The sequence below is a fragment of the Hesperophylax consimilis genome, chromosome 18, assembly GCF_061612785.1.
Source record: "Hesperophylax consimilis isolate HC1 chromosome 18, BYU_Hcon_1.0, whole genome shotgun sequence".
NCBI lineage: Eukaryota > Metazoa > Arthropoda > Insecta > Trichoptera > Limnephilidae > Hesperophylax > Hesperophylax consimilis.
Genome location: NC_142853.1, coordinates 15,180,968 through 15,197,152, shown reverse-complemented (window position 1 = coordinate 15,197,152; position 16,185 = coordinate 15,180,968). Strand labels below are relative to the sequence as shown.

General features: G+C 34.7%; 2 protein-coding genes across 7 annotated transcripts in view; one reads left to right on the top strand and one right to left on the bottom strand.

Moving 5' to 3' along the window:
- LOC149415420 (uncharacterized protein CG43867) overlaps positions 1–16,185 on the bottom strand; it is a 766,937-nt gene that overhangs the window by 574,594 nt on the left and 176,158 nt on the right. The gene's annotated exons all lie outside the window — the stretch shown is intronic.
- On the top strand, positions 14,077–15,831 carry LOC149415423 (uncharacterized). The gene has a single exon (XM_089642500.1). It carries the CDS (start codon positions 14,077–14,079, stop codon positions 14,713–14,715), a length of 639 nt encoding a protein of 212 aa, XP_089498626.1. The 3' UTR covers positions 14,716–15,831.

Sequence of the window (16,185 nt, the reverse complement as noted above, 5' to 3'; positions counted from 1 at the left end):
TATGTTGGAAAGGTTTGATGAGGGACAGTACAAAAACTTACGTGGATATTTTTTATGTGAATACCGTACAGGAGTCCTAACTGCTCCCAACCGTCTGGAGTCAGTGAGGCTATGGCAGCCCGGGGAAGGAGATGGGGAAAAGGGTGGGACCTATCTATCTAGTCACCACATACGGTTAAAGCCATTTCAAACAACTTTCAAGCCTGAATGGTGGTCTTACACCAGGGCGACACTGAGAGTATCTTCCAGTCTGAAACGTCATAACAATTGTACTATATATTATTTTTAAAAATAAGTTGTGATCACCTTACATTACATATTTTTGACACCTCGCAAGAGCGCTGTCACTCACAATGTCGCTACCCGGTTTGGCAGTTTGTGAGGCAGGTTTAAAGTAGGGGCTGTAGGTTGGGATTTTAAATGCGGGTCTTGAAGAGGTCCAGATAAAATAAAGGATGAAAATTCAGATGCTGGTAGCTCATTCCAAATCGTAGCCGACGTACACAAAAAATGAAACAACACAAATAAAATCTACTTCCACACACCTGGATTTGAACCCGCGTCCTCCAGATTGCTAGTCGAGAGCCTTCCCCCTCGACCGCGGAGGCCAAGGGAAGGGCTTTATTCCGTAATGTGAATATCGCAATTTTGTTATGTGAATACCGTACAAGAGACTCAACTCCTCCCAGCTGTCTGGAGCCAGTGGGTCTAAAACATCCCCAATAGGCTGAAGGGATTGGGGAAGGGATGAGATGAGGGAGGAGAAATTTGAAAAGTAACTGGATATTCAGATCTTAACACGATTAAAACCATATCAATCAACGTTTCGATTCCTAGTGGTGATCTTTCAATAGGGCGAGAGCATCTTATTATTTTAAAATCAGAAACAGCAGAATCATAAAAAGTCGATCTTTTTAATTTGTATATCTGATTTTTGTCCATGAAATAAATATTTTTTTTGCTCAAAGAACTGTTCTCCAAACGAAAGAAAGTCTTATTTTCTATATATTAAAAATGATTATCCAACGCCATCTGTGTTCGCTCGTATAAATAGCGCGTAGGGTTCTGAGCCCCGCTAACGTCTCCTCCAGATAAATCACCGCGTCATAAAGCAGCCGGTGTTTTGACACTTTGACCGCCGGCGCGCGGCTCGGCGGTGCGTAACTTGCCGTAACTTGGCCGATATTTCAAACGGCCACATTCATCACGCGCACCGCAACCGCGAGATAAAAAAATACCAGGATTAAAAACGAAAGTATAAAAAAGGCCGAGGATTAAAAATGATGTCTTAATGTGTGAAGGAAGAACTTGAGAAAGGATTTGAGAATAATATGTTTATTAGATAAGCAAAATGGAATTAACGGAATAAACATTTAAAAGTAATAGTTAGGATCCGGAATCGCGGTGGCTTTTTGAAGAATTCCAGGGCCGCTCATTATTAAAGGCAAAACAATTAAATTATCGTTATTCAACGGGTTAAATTCGTTTTAAACATACTGTCCTTTTGCAGCTGCATGTAGTATACATACTAGAGGCTTGGTCTGAACAAATTCTCAATTTTACATTATTTTTTAAAGAAATTAATTTTCATACGGGGAATATTATTATTTATTGGATAATTTGTATAGCGCCGCTTTTGTGAGAGGGGCGCTTTACAGTTGATGCAGGTATTACAGAAAATATAAATATTACAAAAATAGAGTGAAGTTAAGTTAAGTAAAATGAAGTATAGGAACAGGTGACACGAAAATAGACGATGGAGACTCTGCAGCAAGAATCCTAGGTGGTGAACAAACTGAAACATTCCACTTGAAGTGAAATAACACAGAAGTGCGCTATATAAATGTCATGTTATTATTCTTATTCCCTTTCCCTTCCCTTCTCGCCCTGCTTGTTTCGACACTAATCGCGCGCAACACTAAAATTTAACAAAGTTTCATCACAATAGGATGAATGATATAGAAAAATGAGAATTTTGATCAAAATTTCATAACGCAGAGCTCACCATTATTTACAGAAACCTTTCCTAGCATCCACACAACTGGCCAAAGTTTCATTGATATAGGAAGAATTGTATAGGAAAAAAAAATTATACACACTTAATAACGCCAGAGCTCACTTTTATGTATAGAAACCTTCCCAGGCGTGTGCACAACAACTTGCACAACAACTCGCCAAAGTTTTATCGCAATCAGACGAATAGTATACGAAATAAGGGAATTTTATACAAATTTCAAAACACCAGAGCTCACCATTAAATATAGAAACCTTCTCTTGCATCCACACAATAATTCACCAAAGTTTCTTTGCAATCGGATAGGAAACAATGGATTTTATGCACAAATTTTATGTTGCCAGAACTCACTTTTAGGTACATAGAAACCTTTCCAGGTGTGTGAACAACAAATTGCCAAAGATCAGACATCCAAACATACATTGATTTTTATATATATTGAAAATATGAAATCAAGGTTAAAATTAAATTTAAACAATATTAATAAAAGACAATACAGTTTCCTTGTTGGTATCACTATGTAAGCCAGTACTGTGATTCAACTACGGTATACAAAATTTGAGTTTATGTGGAAAGGTTTATATCAATCACACTAAAACAATATTATGTGACGTACTGCTCTTTGTCCTTTTTGTGGTAAAAATGACTTTACTTGACTTGTTAACTGAAGCTCGGCCCAGGAAATATGAAATTCGATACTTTTGTTTATCGTACCACGTTGGCAATCGATAATAATAATTTCGTCTTTTTCTATTCAATGAACAAAATATGAGAAAGAAAAGAGACAATAGGTAATGGTAAATCGGTATGTCTTACTTTAAAACAAATATTTTTAAACGACAAGCCGATAGGAAATATTTCATTTTTTAGAAGTTATTTACGAATTAGTATTCATCAATCATCATCATGGCCGCGTTTATAGTACCTTCAATTAATCTAATAAATAAGTGGATAAAACCCCATCCTGAGCTAAAATTTGATCGTGGGGTGATTTATTGTGACGTGTGTGATATTTCTTTAAAACAATTAAAAAAATATACAGTAACTAAGCACGTTTCAAGCAGAAATCATTTGATAATGAAGACAAATGATAAGTGTAAAACAGATTTCTATTTTGATTTAGCTATGTTTTTAATATGTTTTAATATTCCATGGACAAAACTAGACAATTTTAATTTCCGTCTTTTTTTTTTCGAAATATTTGTGTTGTAAATGTTCGACTATGGATCTTCCGAGTGAATCTACTCTCCGAAAAGTGTATTTAAATAAAGTGTTTTGTAGTGAAATTAACGATATCAGAAAAAAATTAGGACATTCATATATATGGGCGACAGTTGATGAAACGACCGATAAGTTTGGACGCAATATAGCTAATCTGGTCGTAAAACCACTAGGAGACATTGTAACTCGGTCATATTTGATTGCTAGCAAGGTTTTACCAAAAACCAATGCCGAAACCATAAAGGATTTTGTAAAAAACAGTTAAATTTTTTTGTGGCAGGAATCTGCAGTTAATAATTTCGAAAAACTTTTAATTTTAACAACAGACTCTGCTCCTTATATGCTAAAAGCCGGACGCGAACTTAAAGATGTGTTTCCCAATATGATACACTTTACCTGTTTGGCTCATTCACTAAATCTAGTCGCTTCAACTGTGCGGGATAAATATAAGAAAGTGGATGATCTTATTTCCTGTGTTAAAAAAATATTTTTGAAAGCACCGACAAGAGTAGACATATTTAAAACCATGATTCCAGATATTGCACTACCACCAGAGCCGATATTAACGCGTTGGGGAACTTGGCTCAAAGCTGCTGTTTACTATGGTCAACATTTCGAAAAAATAAAAAGTGTCGTTTCAATTTTAAATGAAAAGAACGCTGTGGCAATAGCGAAAGCTAAATTATTGTTTGAAGATGCGAGTATTAAGGGTGACCTAATTTTTATAATGGAATATTTCGGAACAATTCCAAATGCTATTAAAAAACTCGAGGATCCTAAGCTTACTATCATCGAATCGTTCGAAATTATAGATGAGATAAGGACTCTTTTATCGTGGAGCAATGAAGAGTGGGCAGAAAAAAGATTCGATGCCATATTAAATAGAAACCCTGGCTACGATAAATTACGGAGCATTAGTGAAAATTTAAATGTTACCATCGATTCAAGACAACTCTATAAATTTGCTCCGCTGACATCTGTCGATGTTGAACGATCATTTTCCATATATAAGTGGATTTTTGAAAATAGGTATAATTTATCACCAGAAAATATGGAACGGATTCTTATACTGTATTATAAAAATAATGTTGACATCAAAATGAATTGATCCTGCATCATGTACAATGTACATTCTGTTTGAATTCACAACAGGTAAGCATTAAATAAAGATATTATTAATAAGAGGTGTGAAAGTTATTTCTAATAGGCTTCTCCGAGAAAACTTTTCAATGTTGACAACATACTTGACTCCTGGCATACTAAAACTGGAAAGCGGTCTATAAATAAGTGTTTCATAAGTAGGTAATTATTTTTCCCTTGAGTACAGCACTGGTAAAGCCACCGCGATTCCGGATCCTAGTAATAGTCATAAGAATATCTATCCTGGAAACAAACCATACGGATAACATATATAATATTATGCCTGCTCTACACTCTCGAGTCGAGGGAGCCCGAACGTACTTGATACGCTCGCCCGTGATCTGTCTCGTGTTAGTTTTTTTTGTGCACGGGTCTCTACTACTATTATACCGTATTCCACGCTCATAACGCGATAAAGTAATAATTCCCATATGTAAAAAAATGACATAAAATTTTAATTTTGTCTCCTGTAGACAAAGTATAATTAGATTGGTAGGTACTTTCCAGATATTTGAGGAACATTTGCTAATAAGATAGACACGCACAAACATAGTAGGTAAAAAGGACAAATTAAAAGGACAATTGAATGTAAACTATAAATACAACGTACACTAAATGTTGACTACATTGTATCTATGTGATATTATGATGTACATTAACTGCTACTACCATAATATATAATACTGCCGCCATGGGTGGAACCAAATTATCCTCCTTGTAAAAACTTATGACGGTATAATAACACATTATCTAAAACATGCAAACACCGCAGTACAAGTTCTCCTAGGGAGGTGTTTAAAACAATACTACTAAACTAACCCATAGATTAACTTATTATTATCATTTTTTGTATTACTCATACTTAGAATGTAAACTGTATGCAGTGAATAGAAAAAAATACGTGAATAATATGTATACGCATGAAGCAGAGGGTGCAATATTATCAGAGTTCGTTTTTGCAGTCAAAGAACATTCAAATCTCCAATGTCTGATGTAATCCGTCAAAAGCGCCAAGCCCTTAAATACACAGAAAAACCGTTTTTCTAAAAACGGTTCAACCGGCTACAGAACATCCAATTGTGAGACTTGTTTGTTGGCCGTTGTTCCTCTACCACAGGGGTTCCCAACCTTTTTGTACTCTAGAGCACATTCTAAAATATCGGTAGGGTGGCGGGAACCACCTATTTTTGATCGACAAACTCGGGGCATCAATCGCAATTAAAATGACAACAACGCGGTTCCAGGCGGGGAATGCTATTTGCACATCACTCCTTGTACACGCCGAAAACCCAAAGTGAGCCGATGATCGCCGAACCGATCGGGACGGTACGAGCACGTGACTACTGTCAGTTTGGTTGTCGTGGCCATGCTTATTGCTTTCACTGACAGACAGAGCTGGCAGAGTCCTGTGCCATGTGTTTTGGCGCCTTCGGCGTTCATCGGCTCAGTTCGTAGCGTTCGTTCACTTCGAGTTTTTAACGTATACAAGGAGTGATGTGCAAATAGAACTATCCGTTCCAGGCTAGCGTGAAGAGTCCAGTCTGGCTCGCCGCTAGACAGGTTGCGACAAGTACTGTCAGTAAAGGAACCACTCATACATACAATATCGCAAACATACTAACATTAATAAACCTAGGCACTCAAAAAAATGAAAACTCAAACAAATAAAAATAATTCACATTTTTAATTAATGTTTATGAAAAAATTATTTCACTGTCGAATAGTGGCGGGCACATACGAATCGTTCCGCGGGTTCCATGATGCACGCGGGCACGGGGTTGGGAACCCCTGCTCTACCAGATACGCCAATTAAAATAAACACTCTTTGTCTGCATCGGCCAAACAAATGTTGTGGCATCAAAGCCAAAGAGAATGGCCACGCTGAAACTGCCCCCAAAGGCAGAATAAAAAGAATTTTTTTTGCAGGATAGTACAAAAAATTACATTGTACAATACGGTGTTCGGATTCCACGAATCGAAAATAAAACAGTTTCAAGTGGCTAACTATGTAAATGAATTGGACTTGCATGTTATCTTTGCGGATTTGGTCAAATTCGGATGCATAGACTAACGGTTTTGCTTAAAAATTGTATTGTGACAAAAAAGCGTGTTATTATTATTATGATTATTAAATGACAAAGCTTGAATATGTATGTGTTTACCCAAGGAAAGTAATTCTGTTTAAGAAGAAATGATTAAAAAAATAGCAAAGGAAAAACATCTTGCACAGTTAAAACATTACGCCCTGGACATAAATGCAATTTCTAGTCGCGCGATTAATCGCGGGGACCAAAAATTTAGTGCAAGTTGTTTAGCATATATGTGCACTTGCCTTTGAAACAATGAGTTTTATTTTGCGACTAAACAATCGAGCGACTAGAAATCGCAGTGGTGTCCGGATCTAAGAAATGGATCAAAGAACAATAAAGCTATAAAACATAATACACAATATATAGATCCCTATACACAACCGTAACTCATAATATTATATCGTCTGATTTTTCACTACCGGTACTGCCTTCATTATTATTTTTGAAATATTTACTTAATGTTTTTTACAAAATCGTAAGATGTGGGACGCACGGGTAAAGTACCCAGTGAGGCCCGCGTCATCAAATAATATTTTTAAATAATGTTTTTATATAAAAAAAAGAAAACTTTCAATGCTGCAAATAGGTATGTAAAGAAATATTGTATTACGATATTATTGAGGGTAGGTAAAAGATAATATAATATTCTATTATCTTTGGTGAAGCACCTTATGTATTCATTATAAGTAAAATAGGGTATAGACAAAAAGTTGTAAGAATACAAGTTTTATCAGTTCCTTTTTCAAAAACGATCCTTATCCGTAAATAGAGAACCTAAGTAATACCTTTAGATAGGTTCCTAAATCTTCTGTTTCCTACGGTTCCATGATAACTCAACACAGTGACAATTCAACACACTTTTAAAAGTGATATAATGTCATTAGAATCGATGAAAAAAAAATTAACCTAACCTACTTAACCCAGTTAAAGTTTTTCTTTCATCACTTTCCATGACTTTAAATAACTTTTTAAAGATGTGATGAATTATCATTGTGATGATTTATCCGGTCACCGTTTCCTACATGAATGATGCCCACAACGAAATACGAACATAAGCTCCATCTTTAACCGGCAAGGGCATTTGAGTGACATTAGAACTATGTGCAAATCCATTGTCTCGCCAGAAGTCAAAAAATTACTCAACCATTTTTATACATCCAGTTATTAGAAATGGCTGTTTATTGTCTTTTCACTAAGGGTTCAATCGTAAATTTGAGGGAAAGAAGATTTTTTTTATTTATTTATTTCTATAAATACATTACAGTGTCTACCAAATATTTACATTTGTATTGAATACATAAATTTAGAACTGTTGTTAATATGGTGTTTTTTTATGCTGGGTGTGAGGTAGGTTTGAGTAGGTGACACTGTGGTGGGTAGTGTTATATGTTTCGTGAACACCTCACTGGGAGAACCTGTGCTGAGGTCAAATATGATTTAAGATTTTCACGGCCAAAAGTATTTTTGTTATTTGTTTTTGGGGTGTTATGCCGTGTTGCGCTAACTCCTTCTTTAGCCAACGTTTCGGACAGCATTGCAGTGTCCATCATCAGGGCAGATGTGTTATTTGTGCTGAGGTGCTTACGTGGTTATGTTTAAATGGTACATGTATTTATGTGTATTGGTTAAATTTTCTTATATAAGTGTAAGTTGGGATTTTAATTTTTTTTTAATGGTTATTGTACATTGTTATTCAAAGAAAAAGGAAAAAAATATTTATTTATATGCACATATATACATACACACATGTATACACATACATACATAAATAATATAAAGATATATAAGATAAAAGCATACATTAAAATATGTTAGTTTTACTAGTAGATTTACAAAAGCCATTAAACGGTTGAAGAAATGAAGGAACAAGAAAATAATAAAAGGTTTACAAAGTTAAAATTCGTAAAGTTAAAAAATATTGAACTTGCATCCTTATCGTACAAATTACCTAACAACCGGCTGGCACGATATCCGATAGGGCTCGGGCAATCTTTGTGACATTCGTCAAACTCCGGTGGTCATGTGCCGTCATTTTATTTCACCGTCAGGGGGATTGTGATGATTTTGTTTTTTTGCATGAATTATTTGCTTAGGATCGTGAGTCCATATGTACTGTTTATATTACGCACATAATGGGAATATCGGATTCCTCTTCGACCGTATTATTCGGTCGCGTGAATTTTAAACGCGGAATCTGAGTGGCGCACTGTTTTAAATGGTAACTGGATAAATCATCACAATGATAATTCATCACATCTTTAAAAAGTTATATAAAGTCATGGAAAGTGATGAAACAAAAACTTTATTAACTGGGTTATGTAGGTTAGGTTAGGTTAAAAAAAATCATAATTTCTAATGACTTTATAAAACTTTTTAAAAGTCTGTTGAATTGTCACTGGGTTGAGTTATCATGGAACCGTTTTAAATATAGCTATATAATAATGCAAGTTTGAGTTAAGTATATTTTTAGTGAGAATAGATACGACGAAGTAAAATAATTAAACAGCAAACTATCGGCTTAATTATTTACAGTTAACACAATCTTCAATCAATTCCAGAAACGATTTGCTTGGAGTCCCGCGGTAATGTGCGATAAAATAAAACGACAAAAGCCGCTTTTGTACAAAGATGCAGAAATAGAGTGGACTTTAAGAACCAATACAAGTAGGTACTGCATACTCCAGATGCTGACCCAAATCTTTTTGGCTCTAAACCAAAGGCAGCACAATGGGGAAGTGATGTCATTAAAGCGCGGTTGCATCTGGAATCGTTAAAACATTGCTATAACTTGCACAAGATGCGATGCATCAAAACCAGCCATCACCTTATTGATGGGTCATTGAAGACGATAGTAAAACTATCTTCCCGAGAATACTGCAAGTAATGGCTGCATTATGGACGACCTGCGGTGGTTCGCAACGTTGTAAATAAATGTCAGTATACGAGTATCAAGCACAGTATATTGATGAAGACAATCATGAAAAGTTAAAAATAAAAGTTAGATAGACAGCGAAAATATGCAAATGCACTGATATTTTCCTACCCCAAATGTTGAATTTTCAAGGCTGATACCTGATTTTGGTTTTCTTATTATTAAGGCGATGCACTACGTCGTGTAATGTTTTAAATTGAGCCGCTATCAATAACAACCCTTACGTAGATGGCGATAAGGTTTAAATTCCCGCTTAACACCATCCGCCTGTTTTGATTTATGGAAGAAAAAAACATGGCCAAAAAATGCCTTTTATTTTATTTTGTGGATATTCAGGCATAAATATTTTTTTTTCGATCATTTTATAAATAACTTAATTTGCCACATTATACAATAAAATCATAACCGAAATGGGTTCGTAAGTAGGAGATTTTGATCTTTAAAGCAGTTTTCATAGGCCTTATACATTATTTTTTTCCGGGCTTATAAAAAGACTTATCTATGAAATACTCGATTATTTCAAAGGCCAAGATGTATTCTACTCGCAGTATTTAATTAAAGCAACTGAAACATTTCTAGGCGACAAAATTTTCAAACCAAAACACATGATTTTGCATTACTACGTATGGCATCGCCTTAACCATTTTATACAGTAGTTTAAATAGCACCTACCAACTTCAATCATCACTTTCAAAATCTTCGAAAATAAATACATTTATTTAAAGTAAAGGAATAAAAAGTTTCCAACAACAGCATAACCACCATAATACACAGATTCCGAAAAACATAATACCTACTAGTCCACATGGTTTAAAGACCAGCAACTGTTCTGTGTTATTAAAATAACACCATGAGTAGATAGTAAGTTGTGCAATGGGTATCAAAAACCGAACTATGATAATGTAAACGTTTCCATATCTCAGATCGGTTTTAAACTTATTATCCGAAATTACAACTGCATAATTACAAAACGCACACTAAGCCGAGTTAATAGTTTTTGTTCTAATGTTCTAATGCGTAATAGCAATAGCAAAATAGGTTTAAATTACGGTTCTTATGTAATAAGAATATGATATACACTAGATATATTAGATAGCATACCCGATATACGAATAAAAAACAACCAATTCAAGTATTTACATTACAACAAGAAAAACGCTGGAGACATTACTCATTGGACTAAACAAAGATAAAAAGGGCCTAGGAAAGCATTTTAAACATTTCATATCACAAAAGAGAAGGCAAAGGTCGAAACATCTAAAGAATATCTGAGAGGTTATCAATCAAAATACAACGATAAAAAACATTAATACAAACATAAACAAACCGTAAAGAGCTTTCGGTCCAGAGAAGCGTTGCGCAATCGTTAAAAGGTACGGCGGGCCACAAAGCCATAAATCGGCATCGATTAGAGAAAAAATATAATAAAAGCGGCGGGAAATTAAACGTGTGGTTTGAGTCTCGGCTAACAAAATGGCCGCGGGACGGTCGTAAATAAAACGGCGCGGAAATAAGTTGTAAGTTGTTGCAACTCGCCTTCGGTGGGCGATGCATCAATTTTTTGCCGGATATCCAATGATGAAAGAGCATTGGTCACTTTTGACTTTTTGTGCGAGTATATATTGCGAGACGAGCGCAAATTTTACGTATTACTTTAAATAATGTTACGTCCGTTCCACTACACATTCATCACTCTTACGTGGCATACAGTGTGACTTTTTATCTTACTTATTGTATTGCTGATAAGACACGTTTCGGAAAACTTTTTGTTGATTTAGATACTAATAGAATCGGGACAAAGTTCCGAGGACCAAAGAAAAAAACATTGTAAGTATTAAGGTTATAAGTGTGATAAAATATATAGGTTTTAGGAACTATATCCTAGCCCAACCCCAAAAAAATACATTTTTGTAGGTACGATGTTTCGTCTTCTTGTGCTGCCAGAAGTTCGCTCACCCAGCGAACATTAGGACTTTCAATTGAAATGATTAGATGCATGCAAACTGAGAGTCTATGACAATGGTTTCTACAGATAAAACTTCTAGTCGATAATTCAGAGCGCCTACGACGCGATGCCGACGCACAGTGGCTTAAATTTGAGCGCTGGCGCGACATTGACCCGTGATCGGCATGTTCCAGAAATGATTTTTTTTTACCAATGTGTTCTCAATTAATCACTGACATTAAAAAAACCATTGAAAATAACATCCGAAGCTTACTTACTCGGTAATTACGCACAGAACTGAGATGTTCGGGCGCGCAACTATGCTGCTGTATCTAGGCGAGTTTGAAGGCGTGCGAAATCAGGTTGTTTGTGAACTTTTTGTACAAAAAAAGTATTTTTAAAAATCACTTAAGATATTCTTTAAGCTACGTGGTTTATTAAAATAACTGAAAAATATATTTTTTTCATAAATTATAACTGTTGCCTTGGTTCAAAGTTTACCTTTTTTTCCATTTTATTTGCCTTTAATGGAGTAGGAATAAAAATCTTCACGAGTCTTCACGCTAATTTTAATAGGAAATTATTTCTGTGTCTTTTTTGTACACGGAAAAAAAATATCACCACCAACTTTATCCAGCCACTTCAGTAATTGCATTTTTAAGAAATGATTGTACTTGATTTTCGTCAATTTTTTTTTCAGAATCCAATATTTGACTCCGATATGTCAAAGAAAGATCAACTGTGTGTAATATTTAGTTGTGCGTACCGTTAGAATAAAATTTAAGTAATTCATAATTATTCACTGTCAATTTAAATTAACATCTGAAACTCAATTATTATGTAATTAGGCGCAGAACAGGGGCACACTGATATTCGGGCTGATATTATTATTATAATGTACAAAATTGTTCACTGTATTATTATTATCTGTTTTCTTAAAAATTGTAATCTATAAAATACAAACTTAGCGCCGAAGTTACACGCTACTTTTTATAAAAGCATTAAAATCATTATCAACATTTCGACTAATAAGAATTAACAAAAAATAAGTGGTATTTTTTTTAATACTTAAAAAAAACATCAATGATGCCAAATGGTCGAACGCCGAGAGCGATGTCGCGCCAAATCATCAAAATTGGCCACTGTGCGACGCTTCGAATTGTCGACTTGCGACTCAGGAATCGCTGCCCAGAACAATACACAAAACATCGTATAAATAAAACATCTTCTTTTAACTCTCTAGATCTTTAATCTCCCCGAACAATTTGTCCGTGGTCATCCCTCTTCAGAGCTTAAGTAAGTCCCTGCTTGCATTCGGTTGTAAACTTCATTTTATATGTGCATATAAATTTCAACACTCGGACTTTATCCGCAGTGAAATGTCATACGGCTTTATTTGAGCACTTGCTCGTAATTCAGTAGACAGACGGTGTGACGTTATAGGATCATGGATCATGAGAATTCTTAGTACTTCTAAGGGAGGGGATGAAATAATATAGTTATATATTTTGCTGGTACTTATTGACTTTAACGCTACCGAGCAAATTTGTCCAACTTCAAAGACTTAAACTAAACGTGGGTGGTTGGTATAGGTAACGCAACGAAAGAAGGAAGCAATAAAAATGCTTAGAATTGATGTATTGGTCTATCTGTGTGAACGTCAAGCGCCGCCCACTAACGCGATAAGGCTCTCTGTCTTGCTTACGCTCACTTATTGTAACTAGTTAGAAGAGAGGCAAGTTTTAACAATACCGTTACGGGGTATACTTACGGGGTGTCCTATTCATTCAGTTCGTAATTTGATTAAAACATACGTGCACCTACATATCGCAAGTGAAATAATTACCAATTTTTGAATTTGAAATAATAAATAGTTTTCATCATTTTTAATTCGAATTAGTAGATTTACAGAGTGTTTTTAAAGTGTGCAAGTGAATATTTATTACGACATCATGGAGTCCTGTTACAAAACGGGACGTGGCAAATCACTGAATGGACAAATTCGTGAAATTTTATTCCGCGTGTTTAATTATTTTATGCATAATATAAAAAACGGTGGTCAATTTTTAAGCATGACTGACTTATATGATTTGACGTCTAAGGCAACTGGAGTATCGCAGACTAGTATTCGACGTATCGTAACTGGAGTGGCAAAGGAAGCAGAAACACAACCGTCATCATCGTCAACTCAACGACCAACCTTCAGCACACCAGGGAAGAAACGACGCAGACTATCAACCAAATCAGATGTAGATGATTTCGATAAGGAAGTTATTAGAAGATGTGTGTATGATTTTCATTTAGTTCATAAGTCTTTGCCAACGATGAAAAAGATTCATAGAGTTCTGAAAGGGGACATCGACTACGCAGGGTGTATAACTACGTTAAGGAAAGTTGTTCACAATTTGGGTTTTCGATGGAGAAAAACAGAAACAAACCGAAAGTTGCTTATTGAAAAAAAAATGATATCCGACTTAAACGTACCACATATCTCACTAAATTAGAAGAATATAGGAATGACGGACGTCCAATTGTGTATTCTGATGAAACATACATTCATAGTACACATACAACACCGCGTGCGTGGACTGACAACTCCAATAAAGGAGCTAAAGTTCCTGTGTCTAAAGGCAAACGTCTAATAATACTTCATGCATGCAGTGAAAATGGTTTTGTACCCAACGCACTGTTAACATTTAAATCTGATCAGAGGACTGGCGACTACCATGGTGCTATGAATTCTGCCAATTACAGAAAATGGATCATGGAAAAGGTTTTGCCAAATCTGGAACCAAAATCTGTGCTTGTTATAGACAATGCGTCATACCACAATGAAGAATGCGAAAGGATCCCGACATCAAGTTCAAGAAAAGGAGTTATGCTGACCTGGTTGGAAAAGCATGGAATACCGTATCCGATTAAAAACACAATACCAATATTGTATGATATTATTAAGCTCCACAAGATACGAGTCAAGAAATACATTCTGGACCAATTGCTGGAAAAGCATGGTCACTCAGTATTGCGTCTGCCACCATACCACCCGGAGCTGAACCCAATCGAACTCTGTTGGGGAATAATAAAAGGACGCGTAGCTGTCAGGAATGTTAGTTTTACGATGGATTCCGTCCAGACTTTACTTGGAGAAGAAGTTGTCGCAATTAATGCCCAGACATTCAAAGACATTTTTAGAAAGGTCAAGGAACAAGAGGATAAATACGAAAAATTAGAACCCAAGATCGATACTTACACTGATGAATTCACAATACATCTTGGGGAATCAGATGAAGATACCTCCGTTGGATCATCTTTGGGATCTTCAATCAGTGGGGAAATAAGTGGTATAGGTGAACTTTTAGATGATTCTGACTAATGTGCTAAAGGTCCAGTGGGATAGTTTTTATCGTAAATTATTGATATTATCTCACTGTTCTTAAAAATTTTGTTGCTTATATTTTCATTTCATTTATATACTTTTTATCTCCATCATAACTTTATTTATACTATTTTTTTCTCATGTTAAAGTATTTTATCATGTTAATATGTACTGCCTTTATTATTTATGTAAAAGCCCTCTGGGCGCAAAACAAAATAAATAAAGAAACAACTAACAAATTAATGTTCTCCAAAACGAGCTTGAAAAAAAAATCATTTGTCATATACTTGGTTTATAAATGTGTAAAATCTACTACTTAAGAAATTCTAAAAATTATAGTACTTTATTTAAAATTAAATATCTAGTCATATAAACATTGGGAACTCATATGTCATAAATATATTGGTTTATAAATGTGTACATTCTAATTATACAATTATAAATGTTCTCTAAAAAATGGTATGGAAAGAATCTCCTACTTATGATCTCACTGAAGAAACCACTCATTCACTCTGAATGCAATTATTGATGTTTTCCGAAATGACCCTGTAAAAAAAATCACATCTTTGCGATTCTTTCAAAGACATAAAGAAACCATCCCTTCGTTAAAATAGATAAATAAATATTCTAGGAAACGATAAAATTTTGGAAATGTGGGTTAATTATACTTCTAGGAAATATATCAAATTAACATTAAACATGCTTTGTAAAATAAATATTTCTGGTCAGAATAATAATTATTCCCCGAAAAACAATTAGGTATAAATTCCAATTGCCGTAATTTCCGTGAATTAGGGTCATTATCGATGGAAGTTTGTTATGTACAGCATTCTTACATAAATGACTAAGAATTGTTAGCAATACCATTGTCTTTTTTAAGAATACCTACCCATTTGAATTCAATCCTGAAAATTATCACATTAGTTTAGAAAAAAAAATGATAAACTTCAATATTTCAATAACGATGTCGTAAAACAAAATAAGTTTTATGTGACCGACTTCAACACGCTTTGGCTTAGAGTTCTCAATTGTGAAATAATCATCAATTGTTTTTTTTTTCAATCTTAAATCGAAACACGCTGTATGTAAGTTTTGCATCTGTGTGAGTACTGTGATGAAGCCAACTTAAATTGCGAGAACTATACGTTAAGACGTACGGAGAAAACTTACCGATATGAAATATCGTTAATTACTATTATAAAAAATATGGTCAAATTATTTGTTTTTTTTGTTAAAAATGGGACTGGAGGCTTAAAACGAATTTTTGACAAATTTCATAATAAACTATCAGTAAAGCACGAATATGTTATAAGTCGGAAAACGTGGTCTTCAGAATTATAATAGTTTTGAATCTCGTCAATTATATTTATTCAGACAAGAGTGAACTCGTGTTCAGATATATTCTGAATGACTAATATTTTACAGGGAGATAATCATGCAGTCACATTTTCAACTGTATCTTGATAA